The sequence below is a fragment of the Lipophrys pholis genome (assembly GCF_963383615.2).
Source record: "Lipophrys pholis genome assembly, chromosome: 7".
Lineage (NCBI taxonomy): Eukaryota > Metazoa > Chordata > Actinopteri > Blenniiformes > Blenniidae > Lipophrys > Lipophrys pholis.
Window position 1 is genome coordinate 14,283,825 of NC_137638.1, and position 18,747 is coordinate 14,302,571.

Sequence of the window (18,747 nt, forward strand, 5' to 3'; positions counted from 1 at the left end):
TGCGCGCGCACACGGATGCGGGCCGGGAGCTCGTGCTGTGCTAAGTTGCCGTGTGTATACCGGTGTAGCCGTCTGCGCTTCATTACTGTTCACACACAGACAGTTGCAGTGTTTTTGTGTCAATGTTTAATGAGGGGCTGGGAGTCTGGGGACCTTGCTGCTGTCAGGAGCTCCTGTAGTCTGGAGCTACCACCTGTTCCCATTCACTCCCTAAAGGCCTGAACACACACACACACACACACATGCATACACACAGGCAATGCACACACAATGAAACACATGCAGACACACATACAGGCATGCAAACAAGAAGGAGCACACATACAAAAACATGTCTACACAATCACACACACACACACACACACACACTTGACAAACTACATACACTGATTTAGTCATCCGGTGGCACCACTGTCAGTGTTGGATGCATGTAAACAGGTTATTGTGGTTGGCTGAGCCTGGCTGCCTGACAGAAGCTACAAAGACCATGGGAATATCAATTGATACATTTCATATTCCTCGTCAGCTCGCCTGAGATGACAGCGGGAAAGCTGCTGCCGGCGAGAGTGATCCCCCTCTGCCTTTTCTCTCTGACACCGCTGTTTGATGGAGATCTGAACCACCCCGACTGATCGCCTCTCACTGATACACCAACCGACGCACGCTTCCGAGCTCACGGAACGCGTCCCATAATGATCCATGACAGAGTTTGCAAAAGTGCAGCTGTAAGAAAAGGGAGGAGAAAAAAAAGGCCTTTTTTTCTCCCCCTATTGGCAGCACACAAAACAAATCAGCTTTGAGAGAAAATGCATATACATTTCAAAAAAACTAACTTTTATTAAAACAAAAAAACAAAAACAAAAAAAAACAAAAAAAAATCAATTATTGACTCATTAACAAGATTATAAAACAGTGATTTAGTTACATAAATAAATTGATATCGGTGTATCAAATCTTAATTTCATAAGCATGTATACATGGGTCATTGTAATAAATAAAATGGGAGAGCAGAAGATTCCTACACAAACAAAAAGAAATCAAATAAAAACAGCTAGAAAGACTCAGAGGAAATTGTTTCTGAAGAGAACAAGAGACACTGGACAACGTATTTTTTTTCCCACCAAACACACGTGAGGAATTGCTTTGTTAAAGCATGAGTTACACAGCCATTCACTTTACTAATTAAGGACACTAAAGCTGGGACCAAGGTTGGTTGTCTCTCACCTCTTAGAACGCGTTTGGTTGTTAGATAAGATCTTCTGTTTGGTTACTTTAAAGCGTTAAGACAAGGCAAGAGAAAAGGCTGCTTTTATCTTTCATCAACACAAGATAGAAAAAAAAGATGCACTGAAAAGAAAAACATAGAAACTAACAAGAAGAAGGAAATAAAAAAAAAAAATAAAAAAAAGGCAAGTAATGACAGGAGAGCTGAGCATTGCAGAGGAGACACTGGAAATTCTGCAGCGTGTGAAGGGAGAACTGAGGAGACGCAGTCTCAAGAAGAACTTGAGTAGTTATGCTGATGTGTTCAACCTGTGCATAATTATCAACGTGAGCTTGGCTGCATTTTATGACTATTAAATGGATCCTCCAACGCGAGGCAGGCAGGAGATACTTTCAAATGCATGGAAATCACAAGATTTGTTTTCCCTCCTCAGATTTATCTGCGATCGCTTCTGTTCGAAACACATTGTTGTTCCAATAAAATCCCCCGGAAAAGTGAGCGAGTAGAACAGAGCTTACATGCATAAATAAGTGCTTTAAGGGAATCCTGCATTGGGTGTCCACCTCCCCTGAACTCCACCTTTTCTCTGCCGCCACCTCCACCGATCTGACTCAACCTGCATCTGCGACGGGATCCAGCGTCTCGAGCACGAACACGTTGTCTTTGTGAGTCCCAAATTTGAAAAAACAAAACAAAAAAACAAAAAAAAAACTGTCGACAAGGTCAGACTAGTCCTTCTGATATGTTCTGTTGTTAGCAAAGAAAAAAAGAAAGAGAGAGGAGAAATAAAAAGAGAAGACCAAAAAGAGAGAAAGAGATGAAGAGCGGGAGAGAGAGCAAACTACAGCGGCTTCAAGTATTTCACATTACATAGAATACTCTGTATAAATTAGTTAACATATACTTTCAGATCCTCCATATTCAGACATATACTATGGCATATATACAGAGTACAATAAATGCTCGCTCATGTTGTGTCGTGTTTTTGTCTTTTTTCCTTGTAGTCAGTCGTTCATTTGTTCCACCTATTGTTTTTTTTTTTTTCTTTTTCTTTTTTTTTCCTGTGTAGAGAAATCCCTGAGAACGTTCTGGTTGACAATTATTGAAGGTTCCACACAATGAACTATAACAGTAGAAAGTCTAATTTCTATGATTCACATGCACGGAGGGAAGTGACAACTGGCCTAGTCTGAGAATCACTTACGACGAATGCTTGGCGGTAGAGATGAGGGGACTGACAGACATTGTTTTCGGAGTGCATTGCAGCCAATTCTATCTTAATCTTTATCTTTGCGATAGTGGGACGCGAGTATCGATGCCGGGAGTGGTGGCGTACAGCAGAGCCGAGCACAGAGACGCCGAGCGGGAATCTGACTCTAAAGTTCATTTACCTTGGTCTCACTAGTGAATCCCCTGTTTAATTAACACTGTCAGCAATCACAGCTGATAAACGTCACGATACCGGAAAACTGGGAGCAGGTTCAATACCGCATCATGAGGTAGTCGTCTGCCTCTGGGTTTACTTCCTCAGCTACCAACTGACTCGACTGGATCGCTTGGATCGTCCAATCACGGCTGTGATACATTACAGCAATGTAACATTAATACTCATTAATTCATCTGATGAGTCGTCGCTGCAGCACCTGCATACTGTCCTCTGCTTTCAGCAGGTACTCGTTGCGGAGGCGGGCGAGATTGCAACCATAAGAACAACACCAGTTCGCCTTGTTGTGTGTGTGTGTGATGAAGCTGATGCCGGGGAACCCAGAGAAAACTAATGGCTGCTCAAGTGCTTCTGCTGCTGCTGTGTCTGAAGAAATGCTGATGGCGGCTTTCTGTCAGTGCGAACCCAAGCGGTGCCGTGCCGAGCTAAACTGTGCAGTGCTGCCCAGCGCCCACCAGCGAGGGCCTGGACAGAGGGAGGAGGTGCTCTGTGTGGTTTTAAAGCCTTAGTTTCTCTTTGAGGATGCCGAGACGTTAAATTTTTCTTCGTCGTTACATTTCTTTTTTTTTTGTTTTTTTTTTGTTTTGTTTTTACACGAGCGCTATCGTAGAAGGGCTTCAGCCACTTGACAACATGTAACTCAATATACACTGAAAAAGGGAAAAAAGATGCTTCAAATCATAAAAATAGAGGAAAAAAAAAAAAAGAAAAAAAGAAGAAAAAAAAAAGCCATTTCACTTTTCATTTCCGTCTCACACATGTAGAGAAATACACACAACATTCACAATGTGACAAATTTCCTCTCTTCTGAAAAATAAAAACACTTCTGTACACATAGTAGTAATAATATTATCAATAATAATAATTAATAATAATAATAGCAATAATGTTTATAACAATAACAACAGCAAGAACAATAATACCGCATGTGGCTCTGTTGATTTTTTTTTTTTTGTCATCTTTTCCTCTTTTTGCTTCATTCTACAAGTCACATCCCTCTTATTACTTGTCTAAAAAGTCCAAAAGAAGTTCAAAAGGCAGACTCAAGTTAATAGAAAAGTACTAGAGTGGGAGGGGCAGTGTTTGGCGACCCCCGGCCTCCCCCCTCAGCCAAACCTCTCCCTCACTAGCATCATTAGTTTCTTTTTGCCCTTGTAGATCTGTTTCAGGTTGTCTATGAACTGGGTGAACTGAATGTGTCCGTCGTGAGCCATCATGAAAGTCTCCCGGGCCTTACCCAGGAATTCAATGAACTCGCTGTAGTGGCGTGGGCTGATGTGTGTCAGCCGCGAGTGCGTAGTGTTGATGTAGGCCCCGATGGTTGCGTCCAACAGCTGTCTGAGGGGCGCCTTGTCCAGTGACATCAGCTTCCCAGAGTTCCTGCGACTGTGCAGCGCCGACACCATGCCCGGCGTGGTCAGCGTGCACCGCCGCAAAATGTCCGAAAGCACAGTGGCACACTTCACACTCTTGACCACCAGCGGGATGACGGCGGCCAGCTCGTTCTTACCCAGCGAGTGGCTGAGCGCACACGCCCACAGGACGTCGTTGATGGCTGGGTGCGTGTCCTGGTTGTAACTGAGGTTCAGGTGAGCCATCGCTAACGTCGCCAGCTTGTACGCCCGCATCGGGTAGCCGCGGTGCTCCATGTAGCGCGCGATCGTGAACAGCTGCGTGTAGCTCATCCCCGTCGCCGCGGCGTCCAGTACAATCTGGTAGGCTGTCTCGAAGGCAATGTGGTCCTTTTCACAGAGTGTGAGGGCAGAGAGGGCGCAGTTCTGGGGGTCCTTCATGGCACACTGCAGGGCGAGGGTGCGAGCGGAGGAAGCCAGGTTCTCCTGCTGGTGGCAGTCCAGGTGGAGGCGGACGATAGTGCTGTTGGACATGACAGTGGTGGCCACAATACTAGTGGCTTCTGTGGGGGTGAAGAGGGTGAACCAGCTCTGCATGATGCTGTCCAGTGCGTACACACCTGGTAAACACACACACACACACACACACGCAGACACACACACACACACACGCACACACACACACAACAGATCGGGTCGGCACATTAAAAAAATAAAAAAATAAATAAAAGAACAAAGAAACAAAGCAGTGGTGGTGACTTACCAACTTCTGTGGCACATGTGACTAACCAGCGGACCATCTCTCTCCTCCTCCAGTTTAACGTGGACAGAGTTATTCTCATCACCTGAGGAGAGCGGACACATTATGAAGCAGATGCACCGATAGCCGAGTTGCTGAGCATACAGTGAAAGTGAAACGAGTCCTACCATCTCAACCAAATACTAACAAACTGCCATTTCAATGGTGTACTGGCTGCACCTTATATTGTATAACATATTGCAAGTAACTCCTTTAAAACACCATTTATGAGACAAGCACGTGTCTGTGAATATTATTGCCAATTAAGTCACCTCAAAAATGATTTTCAGAGTCATAGGCAATTTAATATATTTGCATATATTTCTCTTCAAATTAGCGGATGCATGAACCAGATTTGATTGACATTTTTTAGAGGCCAATCCCACGTTACACACCCCTGCCAGCGCTGAGCCATGTCTCATGCCAGCGCTGCTGCTGGTGCAGAGCAGACACTCAGTTACCGCGCGTATGCGTCACAACTGCAAATGAACAAAACATTTCTTCTAAAGCCAGAATTAGTAAATGCTCTGGAATGCATAATGAATTATTTAACAGTTCATAGTGTTTTATAGAAAGTGAGTAAATGAAGGGAATTTGATCTGAAAATATATTTCCAATCAATTATTTAGCACAGATTAGGAATTTTAGATTAAGATTAAGAGATAAATGAGCAATTATCTAATAGATTGGTGATGAAAGCTTGAGAAATGCATCTTTTATGTGGTAGTCAAAGAGTCAGAACTCGCAACTAATGACAAACCCATCTTATTTACCATTATACACTAAAACGGATCAAAATGAATTTAAAGAACATCGCATCTGCTTCAGTTTCCACTCAGTGAGCATCAACTCGAGGTGAACAAAACCGCAGCAAGAAAGCGGTAATGTGCTCCTTTGAGTCGTCGTCAGACGTTCAGCTATCCAAACATGTTTGGATATTCACAAAGCTAAAGGATCCACAAAGTTGCCTCTTTAATGATATGGTAGACGCCTCATGGGAGTCACAAGGTCTGGTGACTGCTCTGCGTGGTCGTATAACAGCCGTGGAATATGGAGCTATTTTACAGGAACGATGCACCCTGTGGTGTCGATACGGCTCCCTTGTGTAGTTCCCGTATTCCGGGACAATAACGCCACCATAACCTTTTAAAAAATTCAGTTTCATGAACAACAGACTACGACCCTTTCATGGACACAAACATGGTTTTGACACGGACGAACCATTACGATGTGCCCGTCCTCTTTTAGCCGCAAAGTTTTCCTGCGAGAAAAATTATCTTGCGATTGGAGGAGTAAATCATCGTTGCCACAGACAGCGGTGAGCGTATTAGCGTGTAGAATAGAAAAGCTTGATGTACACAGGCGCGTATAATACAAAGGGATGCCATGTACACAGACACCAACCTGCAGTCCCAGCTCCAGAGAGACCTTGAGAAGTGTGATGTCGGGAAGGCTGTCCATGAGAGTGGCGATCTTGAACGCGTCTTGTGCCAATTTGAAGATGTGCGATGAGGAGTGAATGTTTTTCTGGATGGACTCCAGGACTGTCTCCAGCCTGCGACTGTCACCTGGAAAGCAGATGAGTGCAGGAACGGCTTAGGGGTGACCCTTCTTAGTTTTCAATACAAAATGTGACAAACTCCATTTTCCATGCCGTCGCCATATATCCTTGATTTTCCTCACAGTTCAGAAAAAAAAGAATACGTTAGAGTCGAATACTACATCTTAAATTCATTGCACATTCATTTTGTCTAATAATATCAATTGTATTCAAAATCAACAACTTACAAGATCATGTTTTAGGGAAAATGAATGTAATGGTGGTGAAGAAGCTTAAATCCCCTTTCCAGGGGGAATAGAATTAAATAACTAAGAAATCCGCACTACTGGGGACACACGGACCAGAGCGGGGTTCGATCCTTGATCGCCACCCTTGCAAAGTGCACCCCACTCTTTCTTCCCTTCACGACTTCAATTATAAACGCGCATGATCAAGTTAAAAGACAAAAAAGCTTTCAATATAACTTTAACTATGTGAAATAGAACTAACAGCTCGGCGCTTGCTTTAGTGTATATTTTTGTTTGTGTACCTTTGGCAGCAGTGAGCATGGTGGAGGCCAGCTCACACTGCTGAGACTCTATATGGCTGAGGGTGAACCAGCGCGGGTAACGGTTGGGCACTACGGACACGATATGGTGAGGTCGTGACAGGTCTCCGGACGAGGCTGTTGACTCCAACACCGGCAACCTGACGGAGAAACATGGAGAAACAAGCAAAGTCAGTCCGCAGGATACTTATACTTCAATCAGAAACAAACCAAGTCTATCTATTTCAAAAATGAAAGACAAAGACAATTGGGACAGAATGTCTGTGTACCTTATGTAGTTTCCTACGACTGTTTTCTTGCTACTACTTTAAATCACTCTGTCTACTGTATATTCACTTTTTAATAGATTTCAAAATTAGCGTTTTCTTCAGTATATAGTATATACTAACCTTTAATTTTAATGTGGTTACTAACATGCCTGTTTTGTCTTTTTGTCGCTGTATTTAAGCTGCTGAATACTTGAATCTCCCTTGGGATTAATACAGTATCTATAAATCAATCATAACCTGAGAGATGTGGGGGAAATTAAATGTTCAGGAAGTATTAACTCACTTCTTGTCACAAGCAGACAGACGGAAATACTGTACAGACTGAAATCTGTCTTCCTTATGATGGCGACCTCAAAATCAAAATGACTTTATTCGTCACCGGAGGGATTACAGATAGGCTATCCCTGCAATTTGCTTTCAACCCGGTGCTTAATCATCTAGAAACTAAGGTATAATTAGTATTTTCTTCACTCTAATTGGTCATAATGAAGTCAGAGTTTTTCAACACCTGCTAGTGGATGGAGGAGCTTCACAAGTTTCTATCTCTCATTATAATAACACTAACAGGGCCAAGTCTTCACAAGCACAACCGGCACAACGAGATTACCACTGTGGCCGGCTCATCTCCTATTCTGCTTCACTCCTCTTCCCACCGCTCCCACCTCAGTTTCAAAGGTCTCCTTTCCTTCAGAAGACAGAACAACCTGGCCTTCTCTCAGCCAATCACAAAGCTAATTGACTCCGTGGGGAAATTAAGGAATTCACCTTCCAGCCCCGTAAGGCTGGACACACATCAAACAAATACCAACACACATCAATGAAAGGACCCAAAGTGAGCGCACTCACACTCACACACATACACATGCACCCTCAGACAGACAGACACACACACACACATACACACACCTGCCCTTTTGAAAACACATCAAAGCGGCCTGGTAAGAGCAATGTAACACTAAATGCCAGTTTCAATTTCAGAGCAAAGTGCACGTGATAGCGTTGCCACCTGAGCGAAGGCATGTGCAGAAACACAGCCTCATCTCCTCGCTTAGGGCACAGGCAGTCGCCGGCGTCTCTTGGCAGAGGAAGGTGACAAAAACCCAGTCGAGATGCGTGCAAGTGTGAACATGGACACCTGGTATAAAATGGAGATGTTTGAAAGCCCTAGCAACAGCCGGGTTCATTCCACACACATCTAAAGAGCTGCTAAAAGCCTCCACCACACTGGGGCCTTCTGGAAGATTCCTGGGGTGTAGTAAAGCAAAAAAGAAAGAGGGAGAGAGTGAGCGAGAGCCCTGGGTAAAGATGGAGGCCTCATCAACATTCCTGTCTTTGTTTGGTTTTCACCAGAGAGCCAGAGGCCTCCATTGGATGGGAGCTTGAGAGGCTGGGCCTGCTTGAAAAATACCCTCCTCAAATGTTGGGAGGAAAATCTGCACAAGGCTATTGTTCCAGGAGAGGTAAAAAAAAAAAAAAAAAAAAAAAAGATGAAAAAAAGAAATCCACATGGACCGATATGAAGCATTCAATCGAAGCACAAGTACAGATTATCCCCAGCCACCGGTGCATTCTCACCCACCACCTTGTAAGTACTGCAAAACTGGCGCACTCGCGCTACAGACACGTTCCTCTTTTCTGTGCACGACACACCGCAAACTCTCTCAACTCAATGTCTAGTGTGCTTGAAACAGCAAATTAAAGTCATATTTCTTTACAGCACTGCCGTGGCTGGAAATAAATGTACATATTATCAATGATATATCAAACATTAACGGAGCGAGCTGTAAGGGGCAATCAATTTGCGCGAGTATGTGAGGATAGGGAGCGGCTCTGGTGTCAAATGGCTCCCGTGGCACCGTGGCACCCTGTCACATAGCGATACCACCCCAAATATGCAAGGACAGCAGCGTGGAGGGAGAGACGGCATGTGCGGAGGAGACACTGAAGAGTAATCGAATATTTAAAAAGAAGTGACAAGCCGTAGTTTCAGACGACTGACAGAATTATTGATGAAACTTAAGCATTTACATGCACACAGCGGGAGAAGGACACGTGTAGCAAGACGCAGTGAAGAAACACGACGGGGATGACAATGAAAAGCCGTCCAGCCAGGTTTCGGTTAAAACGCTGAGGGCCTCTGTGCTTCTGGTCTGCATCACCATGACTACTGACCTCTTTACCTCATGCCCCCCCCCCCCGACTGTAAACACCCTTCACTTTCATAATTTATCAAGCACACATCTATCAGCTTCGCGACACATCCGGTAGAGGACCTCCACTCTAAACACAAACCCCTTCAGGGTGAAATTTTCAGGATGCCTGACAGGATAGATCAAGTCACACATGACCAGAGGCGGTAGCCCCAAATCTTAGCTCTTAAAGGTCTGGCATGTTTGAAATGGCATTTGCCTTGCGTGATGCATTGTTTTCTGCCATGATGCACCTCACCAGAACTTGTGCTTGAAATCTTTTTCAAAGAGACGAAGTGTGTGTGTCCTTATTGATGTGTCTCCGATGTGCTTTCGGTTAAAAATGTTAATTCGCTTTGTTGAAGTGGCGACAATGAGAGCAAAGTCAGTTTTGGTCAGGACATTACATACTTCCAAGGGAAATTAGAAAAATTTGAATTCCTAGAAGAAGACAGTAAAAAGTAATTAAAACACATGGCATGTTGGCTTTCAGGCATTAACCATACCACCTTTAAATTTCGGACAAATTACTCAACAGTTGTTGGACACCGCGTGAGAAAAATGATCTGCCCAGACCATGTGTGGACAACAAACTTCAAAAAAAGAATGACATTTGTTCTATTGTTGGCAGCCCTGGGAGAAAAAAAACAACATTTCTCTGCTCTTGCAGAACACATACAGGCCTTTAGTGAGGTAGAAATCCCAGGTTTAACTTCTGCTTTAAATCCTTTCCAAGAATAAAAATAAGTTGATACCCTTGTTAATATGTGTTGATGGTGTTTTTGGTCCAGATTTTCTGCATCGGAAGTGCAACGTGTGAATTATAGCCTTAAAACTTCGACTCAGACGATCAGTATTTCATAGGTCATATAATTGAAGAACAAATCTTGTTCGAAATTGGGAGTGCATAGTTGAGGTCAAAGTTCACGTTCTCTATTCCTGAAATATTTCTAACGTAGTAAATAGCACCATAGAAATACAAAAGCATTCTGATGAAGCACCTTTTATGTGACCCTCAGGTCGGCTCAGGCTGCATGATAATGACACGGGCAGGGTTATTTTTATATGTTTATCGATCCATGCCCGCCAGTTGAAGGCGGAAGTGTAGATTATGGTTTTCTGAACCCTGCTTGGTCACACCTGATGTAAATTAACCGTAATTATGGAAGGCTACAGCCGCCTGATAACGAGCCCTTTATTTGAAACAGGCGTGTCGGAGCAACGATCCACGTAACTCACCAAGGGCAGCCGCACGATAAAACAATGCAGCGCCACGCGCTAGACACTTTAAAACATTATGGATCTTAAGAAGAAAAACAGATATACCCAACTATATAAGCTTGATGAATGGGGATCATATTTTGAAGTAAAACTCTAATGAACAACGACTCCTTATTGCCACCCAGAGCACAAAAGTGGCATCACTCAGAGCTTCCATACTGCAAAACACAATGTCTTTAAATGTTCACTTTTAGGTATTTCCTGGTGCGAAACGATGATTTCATGCTTGGCTCATTTAGTACTGTACCGACATAAAAATCTAGATATCTAAATATTACTTTCTTCACTTTGAATATGCTGTATTTATTTGACAGCTATGCACCTTTTCAGATTAGGCTGCTTTAGGTGAATCAAATAAGCAGCCTAGAAAATATGACGCACTATTAGCAGTACCATGAGCCATACAACAACAGCACTATGTCATTTAAATATCATAAAAGAATATATTCTATATATGTATCACTTCTAACTGCAACAAACAAGGGCTGCTACTGATACTTCAGTCCCCTCAGAGGAATGCTGATTAGAATAAACACAACAAAGAGCTGTGCACGATCACTTACAGAACATACAGCAGGTTGTTAAAAAAGACACCACTGATAATTCTCGATAATGTTTGGCAGTCAGTGATCGCGTGGAACGAGCACGCAATTGCAAAAATGCACCAAGATGGGGACACGTCACTGTGACGTGCAGAGGGCTACGCCTATATCCATTAAGCCGGAAGCCACAAGAACAACTCGATATTCTTTTGGCCCGCAAAAACTATTAGCATGACAAGTCAATCCGTAGTAGAGTGAGGCATTGGTTTAGTATAGGCAGGACTGTATATGTTACACAGTAGAGAAAGTTAAAGTGTCCTTCTTGGAGTCCCTGTATAATAACTCAAAAGTCTGGCTTTTTTCACAATGACAATTGCAATGGTTGAAACTATGGAAATATTCCAAAGTCAGGCAGTTTTTTTTTTTTAAAGGGACCTTTGACTGAGCTAAACAGTTTTAAATCATCTGTCCAGCACCTGCAGTTATTACTGGTTTGACCTGACTTGTTTCATCCTCATGATATGAGTACAGTCACACTAGACCACGCTGTGCATTCAAAACCTTTGCATTATGCGGCGGATCAAGGGTTGTGTATTAGAGCGAAGATCGAGAATCATTAGCATTGGGAGACTCGTATCTCATATGGAAATCTCATATGATAGCAGGCGGCTGGGATTTGTCTCTTTGGCTTTCAAAGAGCTGAGATAAGCGCAGTCTCCGGAGAGGCGGCGTGCTTCTTCTTCTTCTTCTTCTTCTTCTTCTTCTTCTTCTTCCTCTGTGGCAGTAGTCAAATTTCTGGGCAGCCCCTGAACCAGTCGGCAGCTTCTCTGTTTTTGTGTTGGCCGCTCCCGCCAAGCCATCGCACAGCATATGCTGCTCTCGCACGCTTTAATTAATCTCATCCAAGGCGCATAAACACACACATATGCACACTTTAAAATACTCTGGTGGATATGCATTTGCGTATGGAGGCAGCCTGACTTCTTCTCATTTGCAAAAAAGCTGTTTTGAGACCAACTGTGACAGGGAAGACAAATCGAGAAAACAAGTGGGAAGAGAAAAATGATGTCTGTGTGTGTGTGTGTGTGTGTGTGTGTGTGTGTGTGTGTGTGTGTCCAAGAGAACTAGCCTTTCTCTCCCTCTCCTTGTATCAATGATAGTGTTATAATGGGTCCATTAAAATAGCCCTGGTTACTTTACCTCCTCCTCTATATTTAACTGTCCGCCGTCCCGTGGGAGCGAGGAGGTATATGCGATCACATTACACTACGCTACATTACACACATTCATTATGTGCTGAGTAGACACCCCTGGCTCCCAGGAGCACCCATAAGTGGCCATATTATTCTAAATCGCTGGTTTCACACCAAAGAAGCAAGGATGAAGGAGGCAAAGGGAGGAAGCAAGAAAGGTGAAGGAAAGCCGAGTGGGAGGGAGGAACGGAAATGGCTGACTAAGGGAAAACAGGCTGGGGACATGGGTTCAGCAGCAAGGAGGGGACACACTGGATAATCCACCTAGCAGCCATACAGACAAATCTAAACCATCTTGTTGGTTTTGTAAACATGATATTGAAACTGCTGACGCCACCTGAATGGTGAACCGCAAGAAGGTGTGTGAAAGGCGTGTTTGCTGTCTGTTTTTTTGTTCCGTTTGTCTGACTGTGACACATCACACGGCGAGCACACATCGCTCACTTTTCATTCATTCACTAATCATCTGCCAGCTTTACAACCACAGATCCGGAGAAGCTCAGCTTTGTGGAAACACAACAAACATCTTCCCCACGCTGCCCTCTCTCCATTGGCTCGGCAGCACGCGCGAGCGTGTGTGTGTGTGTATGTGATTCCTCCTCATTACAGCCACACTAATTACACTCTCATTAATGTAATTAATATTCACTGATCCAGCTCCCACTAGTCACAACATCAAAACACAGCAGCGCAGACTGATTAACACACATACACATGTACACATTGTCCACAGATGAATACACACAGGAGCTTAATATAGAGAGATCACATGGGCGACGTGCAGACCCGCAAACAGAATAGCGGCCCCAGCTAAACACAGGATACACACGAACCCACAAAAGATGCTCTCTATTTATAATGTCTTTGTAGTTATGATTCGGTAGAAGGAGACTTCACATGTCACATCTTAATGAGAAGGTGAGACTGGAGTTACGGTTGAAATCGAGACGGATCTGAATATGATCTGTGCAGTATTAGGGATATTTTAAGAACTTAATCAGCCCAAACATGTGAAAGGTTTTTTGCTAATCCAGAGAGCAGCGTTTAGTTATTATGTTAAATACCATTAAAACATTGCAATTGCAAGATTTTAGCAGGTTTACAGCAAACAAGAAAGACAGAAACACACACATGCAAACCCACAGAAATGTCAGAAACCTACCGCATGGCTCTCAGTGCAATTTTGTACGCCAGTTCAGCGTCATGAGGTAGGAGAGAAGTGAAGAGATAGCGGGCGAAGGTGTGCATGGGGACACTCTCTCTGTGGACAATCTCTCCAAGGCCAGAGTAGGGACCAGCTGTTTAACAGAAACAGAACAATTTGGTCAGTTTTTATTGATAAAATACAGTCATGTAAGAGATCTCTAAAGTAAAGATGCAGATGTGTCAATGTGTCAGTGAGATTCTTGTTTTTGACAATGAAAATGTGACATTTTTATATTCTTCTATGCTGAGTCATCTAATCCTTCTGATCACATGCTGAGGAGTGACTTATCTTTTCTGTCCTTCCATGCAGGAAGTGTCAAATCAACACAGCATTAAAACAACCTGTGACGTCAAAACCCATATGGTCGTGTGCACAGACTTGGCCTCGCACTCAACTTCCTTTCCCTCCCCCTCTTCCTCTACTTCCCCTCCTCTCTGGTGGGATATTTAAAACCCCAACAGACTTCTGAGCCACAGACCACATCACACAGTGGCGCGGCTGCAGCCTCCAGGGGCCCGCAGAGGCCTCGGAGCCTGGTGCTCTATTAGCAGCGGAGCCAGAGGTGGGTGGTCGCGGTGGGGATGAGGCAGGGCTGGGGTTTGGGTGGGGACTGGAGTGGAGCGTTGACTGGGCTGGGCCCTCCAGGATGTGCCACCATCGACATCACCAACCCCCTCGCCCTTCCTCCCTTTCCCATAACCAGCCCTCATTCTGCTCCAGCTCCAGTCCTGTAAATGTACACACTGTTGTCTGAACACGCATATGTGTGCTGATACAATACCCCTGGTGTTACTGTGTAAAGAGCTCATTTTGGTCTGGCCCAGGGCAGCTCAGCCTCTATTTGCACCACAAAATGAAAAGATAATAAATAGTGAGACCGAGTCAAATGTGTTTTTCCTGTTTTAGCAAAAATGTGTAGGCTCTCGGTGTGTGGGAGGTGGAGAGAAGGCAGGGAAGTGTGTCTAGGGGTGTGTGTGTGTGTGTGTGTGTGTGTGTGTGTGTGTGTGTGTGTGTGTGTGTGTGTGTGTGTGTGTGTGTGTGTGTGTGTGGGCTGCTGGGAAATGTAGTGAAATAAATGGAAAATGGTAAACAGACTGAACTTGTATAACACGGTTCCATTTTAACGGACAAAGGGTTTTACGATTGCTTTCTTACTCTCAGGCAGGGCTGTTGAGCTGCTGCACAGAGCTCGGTGTCCTGCCCAAGGACTCTTTAATATGTGGACAAGAGGAGCCAACCCGCTGTACCACCTGAGCCACAGCCACCCAAATTTAAACAAACAGAAAAAAAAAAGAACGGTTTGAAATACAATCCGCCTCCTCACCCTCCAGCAGAAAGACAGCCTGTTTACGGAAGATTTTGACCAAGGAGTCATCCAGTTCCACTTCCTGCAGCTTTGCCAACAGCTGCTCTTCATTGCGACACACTTTTTCTTGAGCGTAAAGCCCGTCCGGCATCACCCGCTGCTGGCCCAAGCCGACCAGAGCCGTCTCCACCGCCAGTGCCACGTACGACTCACCATCTCCCAGCAATCGCTGCACGGGCATTCGTTGGAGGTCGGCTCGGCTCACAACGCTGGAGCAGTCTGAGAGGAGGACAGAGAGGGGAATTCAGAGGCGTAGATAGGGTGGCATTAAGCGGTCGTAAATGTGTTGTGTAATCCTCTGAGGTTTAGTCCATTAGGCGAGTCTGCCTCGTATGAAAAACCGCCGTGTGTCAGTCACACAGCACGAGTCTGAATCCAGTGACCAACCAAAAATAAAGAGCAGGACCTCAGAGGCATTCCTCAGTTCTCTGCTCTACCTCAGTGGAGAGGGCTATTTCTGTAAGCTGAGGAGGCAATAAGGGACAGAGCAATCACAGAGCGTAGGAGAGAAGAAATTTAAAAAAAAAACACAAATAGCCATGATGGGATTGAGACTTGAGGTGAAGCTACACTCAAACTATCCTTTCTATTTACTCCATCCTTGCATCCATATCCTGTAAAGCGTCGTTCAAATCATGGGTTTTTGGACAGTGGGAGGAAACTAAAGTCCCCATAAAAAAAATGTATGCAAATAGGGCGAACATTCAACAAAAAGGTCCCCTGTCCCAGACGCAAAGAGAGTGACGCCACTACTGGACCGGGCAGTCACATTTACTTCATCTTTTTTATTAATATGAGGCTTGGATTACCCTACTTAGTTAGAAAATATGTCTGATTCGGTTTTATATGATGAAAATTATACTAGACAAACAAAAGTCGATAAACTTCATGAATAAATTTTGAATCATTTTAAATAAGGCAATTTGTGTATATGGTAACAATGTTCACACTATGTTATTATGGAGCAACAGCTCATGGCGCATATATATATATATATATATATATATATATATATATATATATATATATATATATATATATGCGCCATGAGCTGTTGCTCCATAATAACATAGTGTGAACATTGTTACCATATACACAAATTGCCTTATTTAAAATGATTCAAAATTTATTCATGAAGTTTATCGACTTTTATATATATATATATATATATATATATATATATATATATATATATATAATATTCAAATTACATACTACAGAGTCTTGTGCTAAGAAAGCATACGTTAAACAAACAGTATGGTTTTCTCTGGATTGGACTTGGCTTGGAATTTATTGTTCCAATGCTATATTTAAGTTTATGTGTGATTTTTTTTTTTCTTTTTTATTCTTCCTTCTTTTATTCAGGATGCCAGCAAATTTAAGGCAGTACCTGAGAGATCTAAGCACGTGTTGGAGCCCTCCTCACCCGCTCGTCCTGACTCCGTCAGGGTGCTAAACAGGGTGCCAATAGGGTCCAGAGGGTGTCCCACCCAGCCCTCCATGTTGGTGATGGAGGTATGGCCTTTATGGAGCAACTCTGAGAGGAAAAACACAAAGAAATGCAGTTATTCAGACAACATTTCTCTTTCTGTGTGTGCGTGTGTGTGTGTGTGTGTGTGTGTGTGTGTGTGTGTGTGTGTGTGTGTGTGTGTGTGTGTGTGTGTGTGTGTGTGTGTGTGTGTGTGTGTGTGCGTGTGTGTGTTTCCAGTTGTTTGATCTATCCTAAGGAGTCATTTTTCCTGAATTGCTTTTCCATTTTACAGTGTTTATTTATATCAATGAAAACGTACCTGTTGTGCTTTTTGTCAGTTTTCCTATTGCCTTTTTATTTGACCGTGTTACCACCGATATGCCTAATCATCCCCTAAACATCTGTGGGTCATAACATTTGCTATTGCCCAATAACAATTTCAGTAATTCAATGCTGGGAACTTAAAAACAAATTTTACAGCTTTTTCAGGGATCGTTATCTTTAATATCCAATCCTGGAGGTCAGATTGGAATCATCAATCATCAATACTCTATGCTTTATGTATTATAAAAACAAACCAAATAAAAATGCACCCAAGATAAAACCCTCCCTTTATATCAGGCAATAAGTAGCTAACAAGTGTTTGTTATTTCTTATCCATCCCTCAACCCATTTGCCATATAATGACTGTGTATGTCCATGATATTGTGAGCATATGTACACAGAGGTAGACCTCAATTCTTCAGTTTTGTTTAGTTTCTTCAAAGACTTGTCAGTTGTTAATGCAAGCCAACTGTCTCAGTCCTACGAGACAAGAGTAATCAATTCATTTTCCAAGGAAGGGAACAACTGTGGAGGGTCAAGCCGTTACTTGACCCCAGTCCTGCTCAGTATCATCATATCTAATCATAAAATGTTGTATGTTATCTGGTTTTCAGAAGCTGCTCTTCCTGTCATGTTATTGTATGTGTGTGGTTTTGTCTATTTCACCTTGTAATCTTCAACACAGTCATCTTTATTCAATAAATATTTGAATGTCAAAGTATTGTGACAAAAACTCAAAATTTGCATAATTGTATTTATTTATTTTTTCCCCATTAATCAAAAAAGATTGTTAGCTCTACTTCTCAACACAGTAAAGGCTGGGAAAGGCATGGCCACAATCACAAAACATGAAGAACTATAAAGAAAACCAGACAAAGATTCATGAAGTCTCATTGATTTGAAGCAGAGGGGGATGTGACCAGTGGGCCGCGCATGGATCAGAACTGCTCTCAGACCGAAGAGTACGCGTCTCTGTTTGATTGCATATAGAAACTATAGTACTTTGGTAATGTAATTTGAATCGGTAAACCTTACATTTCAAAAGGACTAATAGACGAACAACTAAAATGGAACTACATTTTAGAAAAAGAAAAGTGGTCACGTCTTTTATTTATCTATTTAATTCAGATATTGCAGTGTGGTGGGATTTGTTGCATGGGTAATGTTTGAAATGTTCCACTTTTGCACTTAAATTTCAATTCTGCAACATGAAAAGAAAAAGTTCTAGATTCACCTTTCTTGTGCCGGCGAAAGTGCTCCAGTTGCCTCTGTTGTTGCCTCCGTAACGTGTTCACCACAGCGATGGCCAGTCGGAGGGCTTCTCTGGGGTAACCGTGTGAGCGCAGGGCGTCCACCCTCGCGCAGGCCGTCGGGACATGTTCTGAGAAGGAGACGAAGGCTTAGCCTCAGTATTCCTCCGCTGGCTGCAGGATGAGCTCAGTCCCACTAACTGGGTATAAATAACTTATCTGACACATGTGCTCCCTCACACCTACACACACATGCACAGACTCACCATGCCACAAGGGCCAACCGCGTGAGTCAAAGAGGGAACCCTCCTGGTTGTCATGGTAACAGTAGTTGGCATAGAGGTCACTGGCGATAATGTGCTGGAGGTGTCGGTCTTGCCAGTGCAGGTCACAGGCTTCGATAGCCCGCGTGAACACAGTCCTGTGGGGACGCATCTCTGGAAGAGGAGGAGGAGGAGAAAAGGAGGATTTCATGTTTGGCAGTCTTCGTGTGACGAGAGAAAAACAGGGTAGGAGTCACATTGAAAGTTAGTCAACTTGCTTTTCATGTGTGAAAAGGAAAAATGGAAAGTCTGTTAACATATTAAATTTGAGGAAATTTGCTAAATTACTGTAAACAAATCTCGCCGCGCCTCAAGGATTGGCAGCCTGAGCTGGACTCTGTAGC

General features: G+C 43.4%; 1 protein-coding gene across 2 annotated transcripts in view; it reads right to left on the minus strand.

Moving 5' to 3' along the window:
• Positions 1-3,261: 3,261 nt before the first annotated feature.
• The window catches only part of LOC308112341 (zinc finger SWIM domain-containing protein 6-like), a 46,723-nt gene continuing 31,237 nt past the window's right edge, over positions 3,262-18,747 (minus strand). The window contains exons 6-14 of one of the 2 annotated variants that reach the window (XM_080467795.1): positions 18,347-18,517; positions 18,065-18,211; positions 16,462-16,572; positions 14,994-15,254; positions 13,625-13,760; positions 6,911-7,068; positions 6,225-6,388; positions 4,785-4,866; positions 3,262-4,641 (exon numbers count right to left, since the gene is read on the minus strand). In XM_080467795.1, the coding sequence (XP_080323921.1) occupies positions 3,776-4,641; positions 4,785-4,866; positions 6,225-6,388; positions 6,911-7,068; positions 13,625-13,760; positions 14,994-15,254; positions 16,462-16,572; positions 18,065-18,211; positions 18,347-18,517 (2,096 nt within the window). In that variant the 3' untranslated portion in view covers positions 3,262-3,775. Of the gene's footprint in view, positions 4,642-4,784; positions 4,867-6,224; positions 6,389-6,910; positions 7,069-13,624; positions 13,761-14,993; positions 15,255-16,425; positions 16,573-18,064; positions 18,212-18,346; positions 18,518-18,747 lie in introns of both variants that reach the window. The other variant, XM_080467794.1, reaches the window with a different exon arrangement.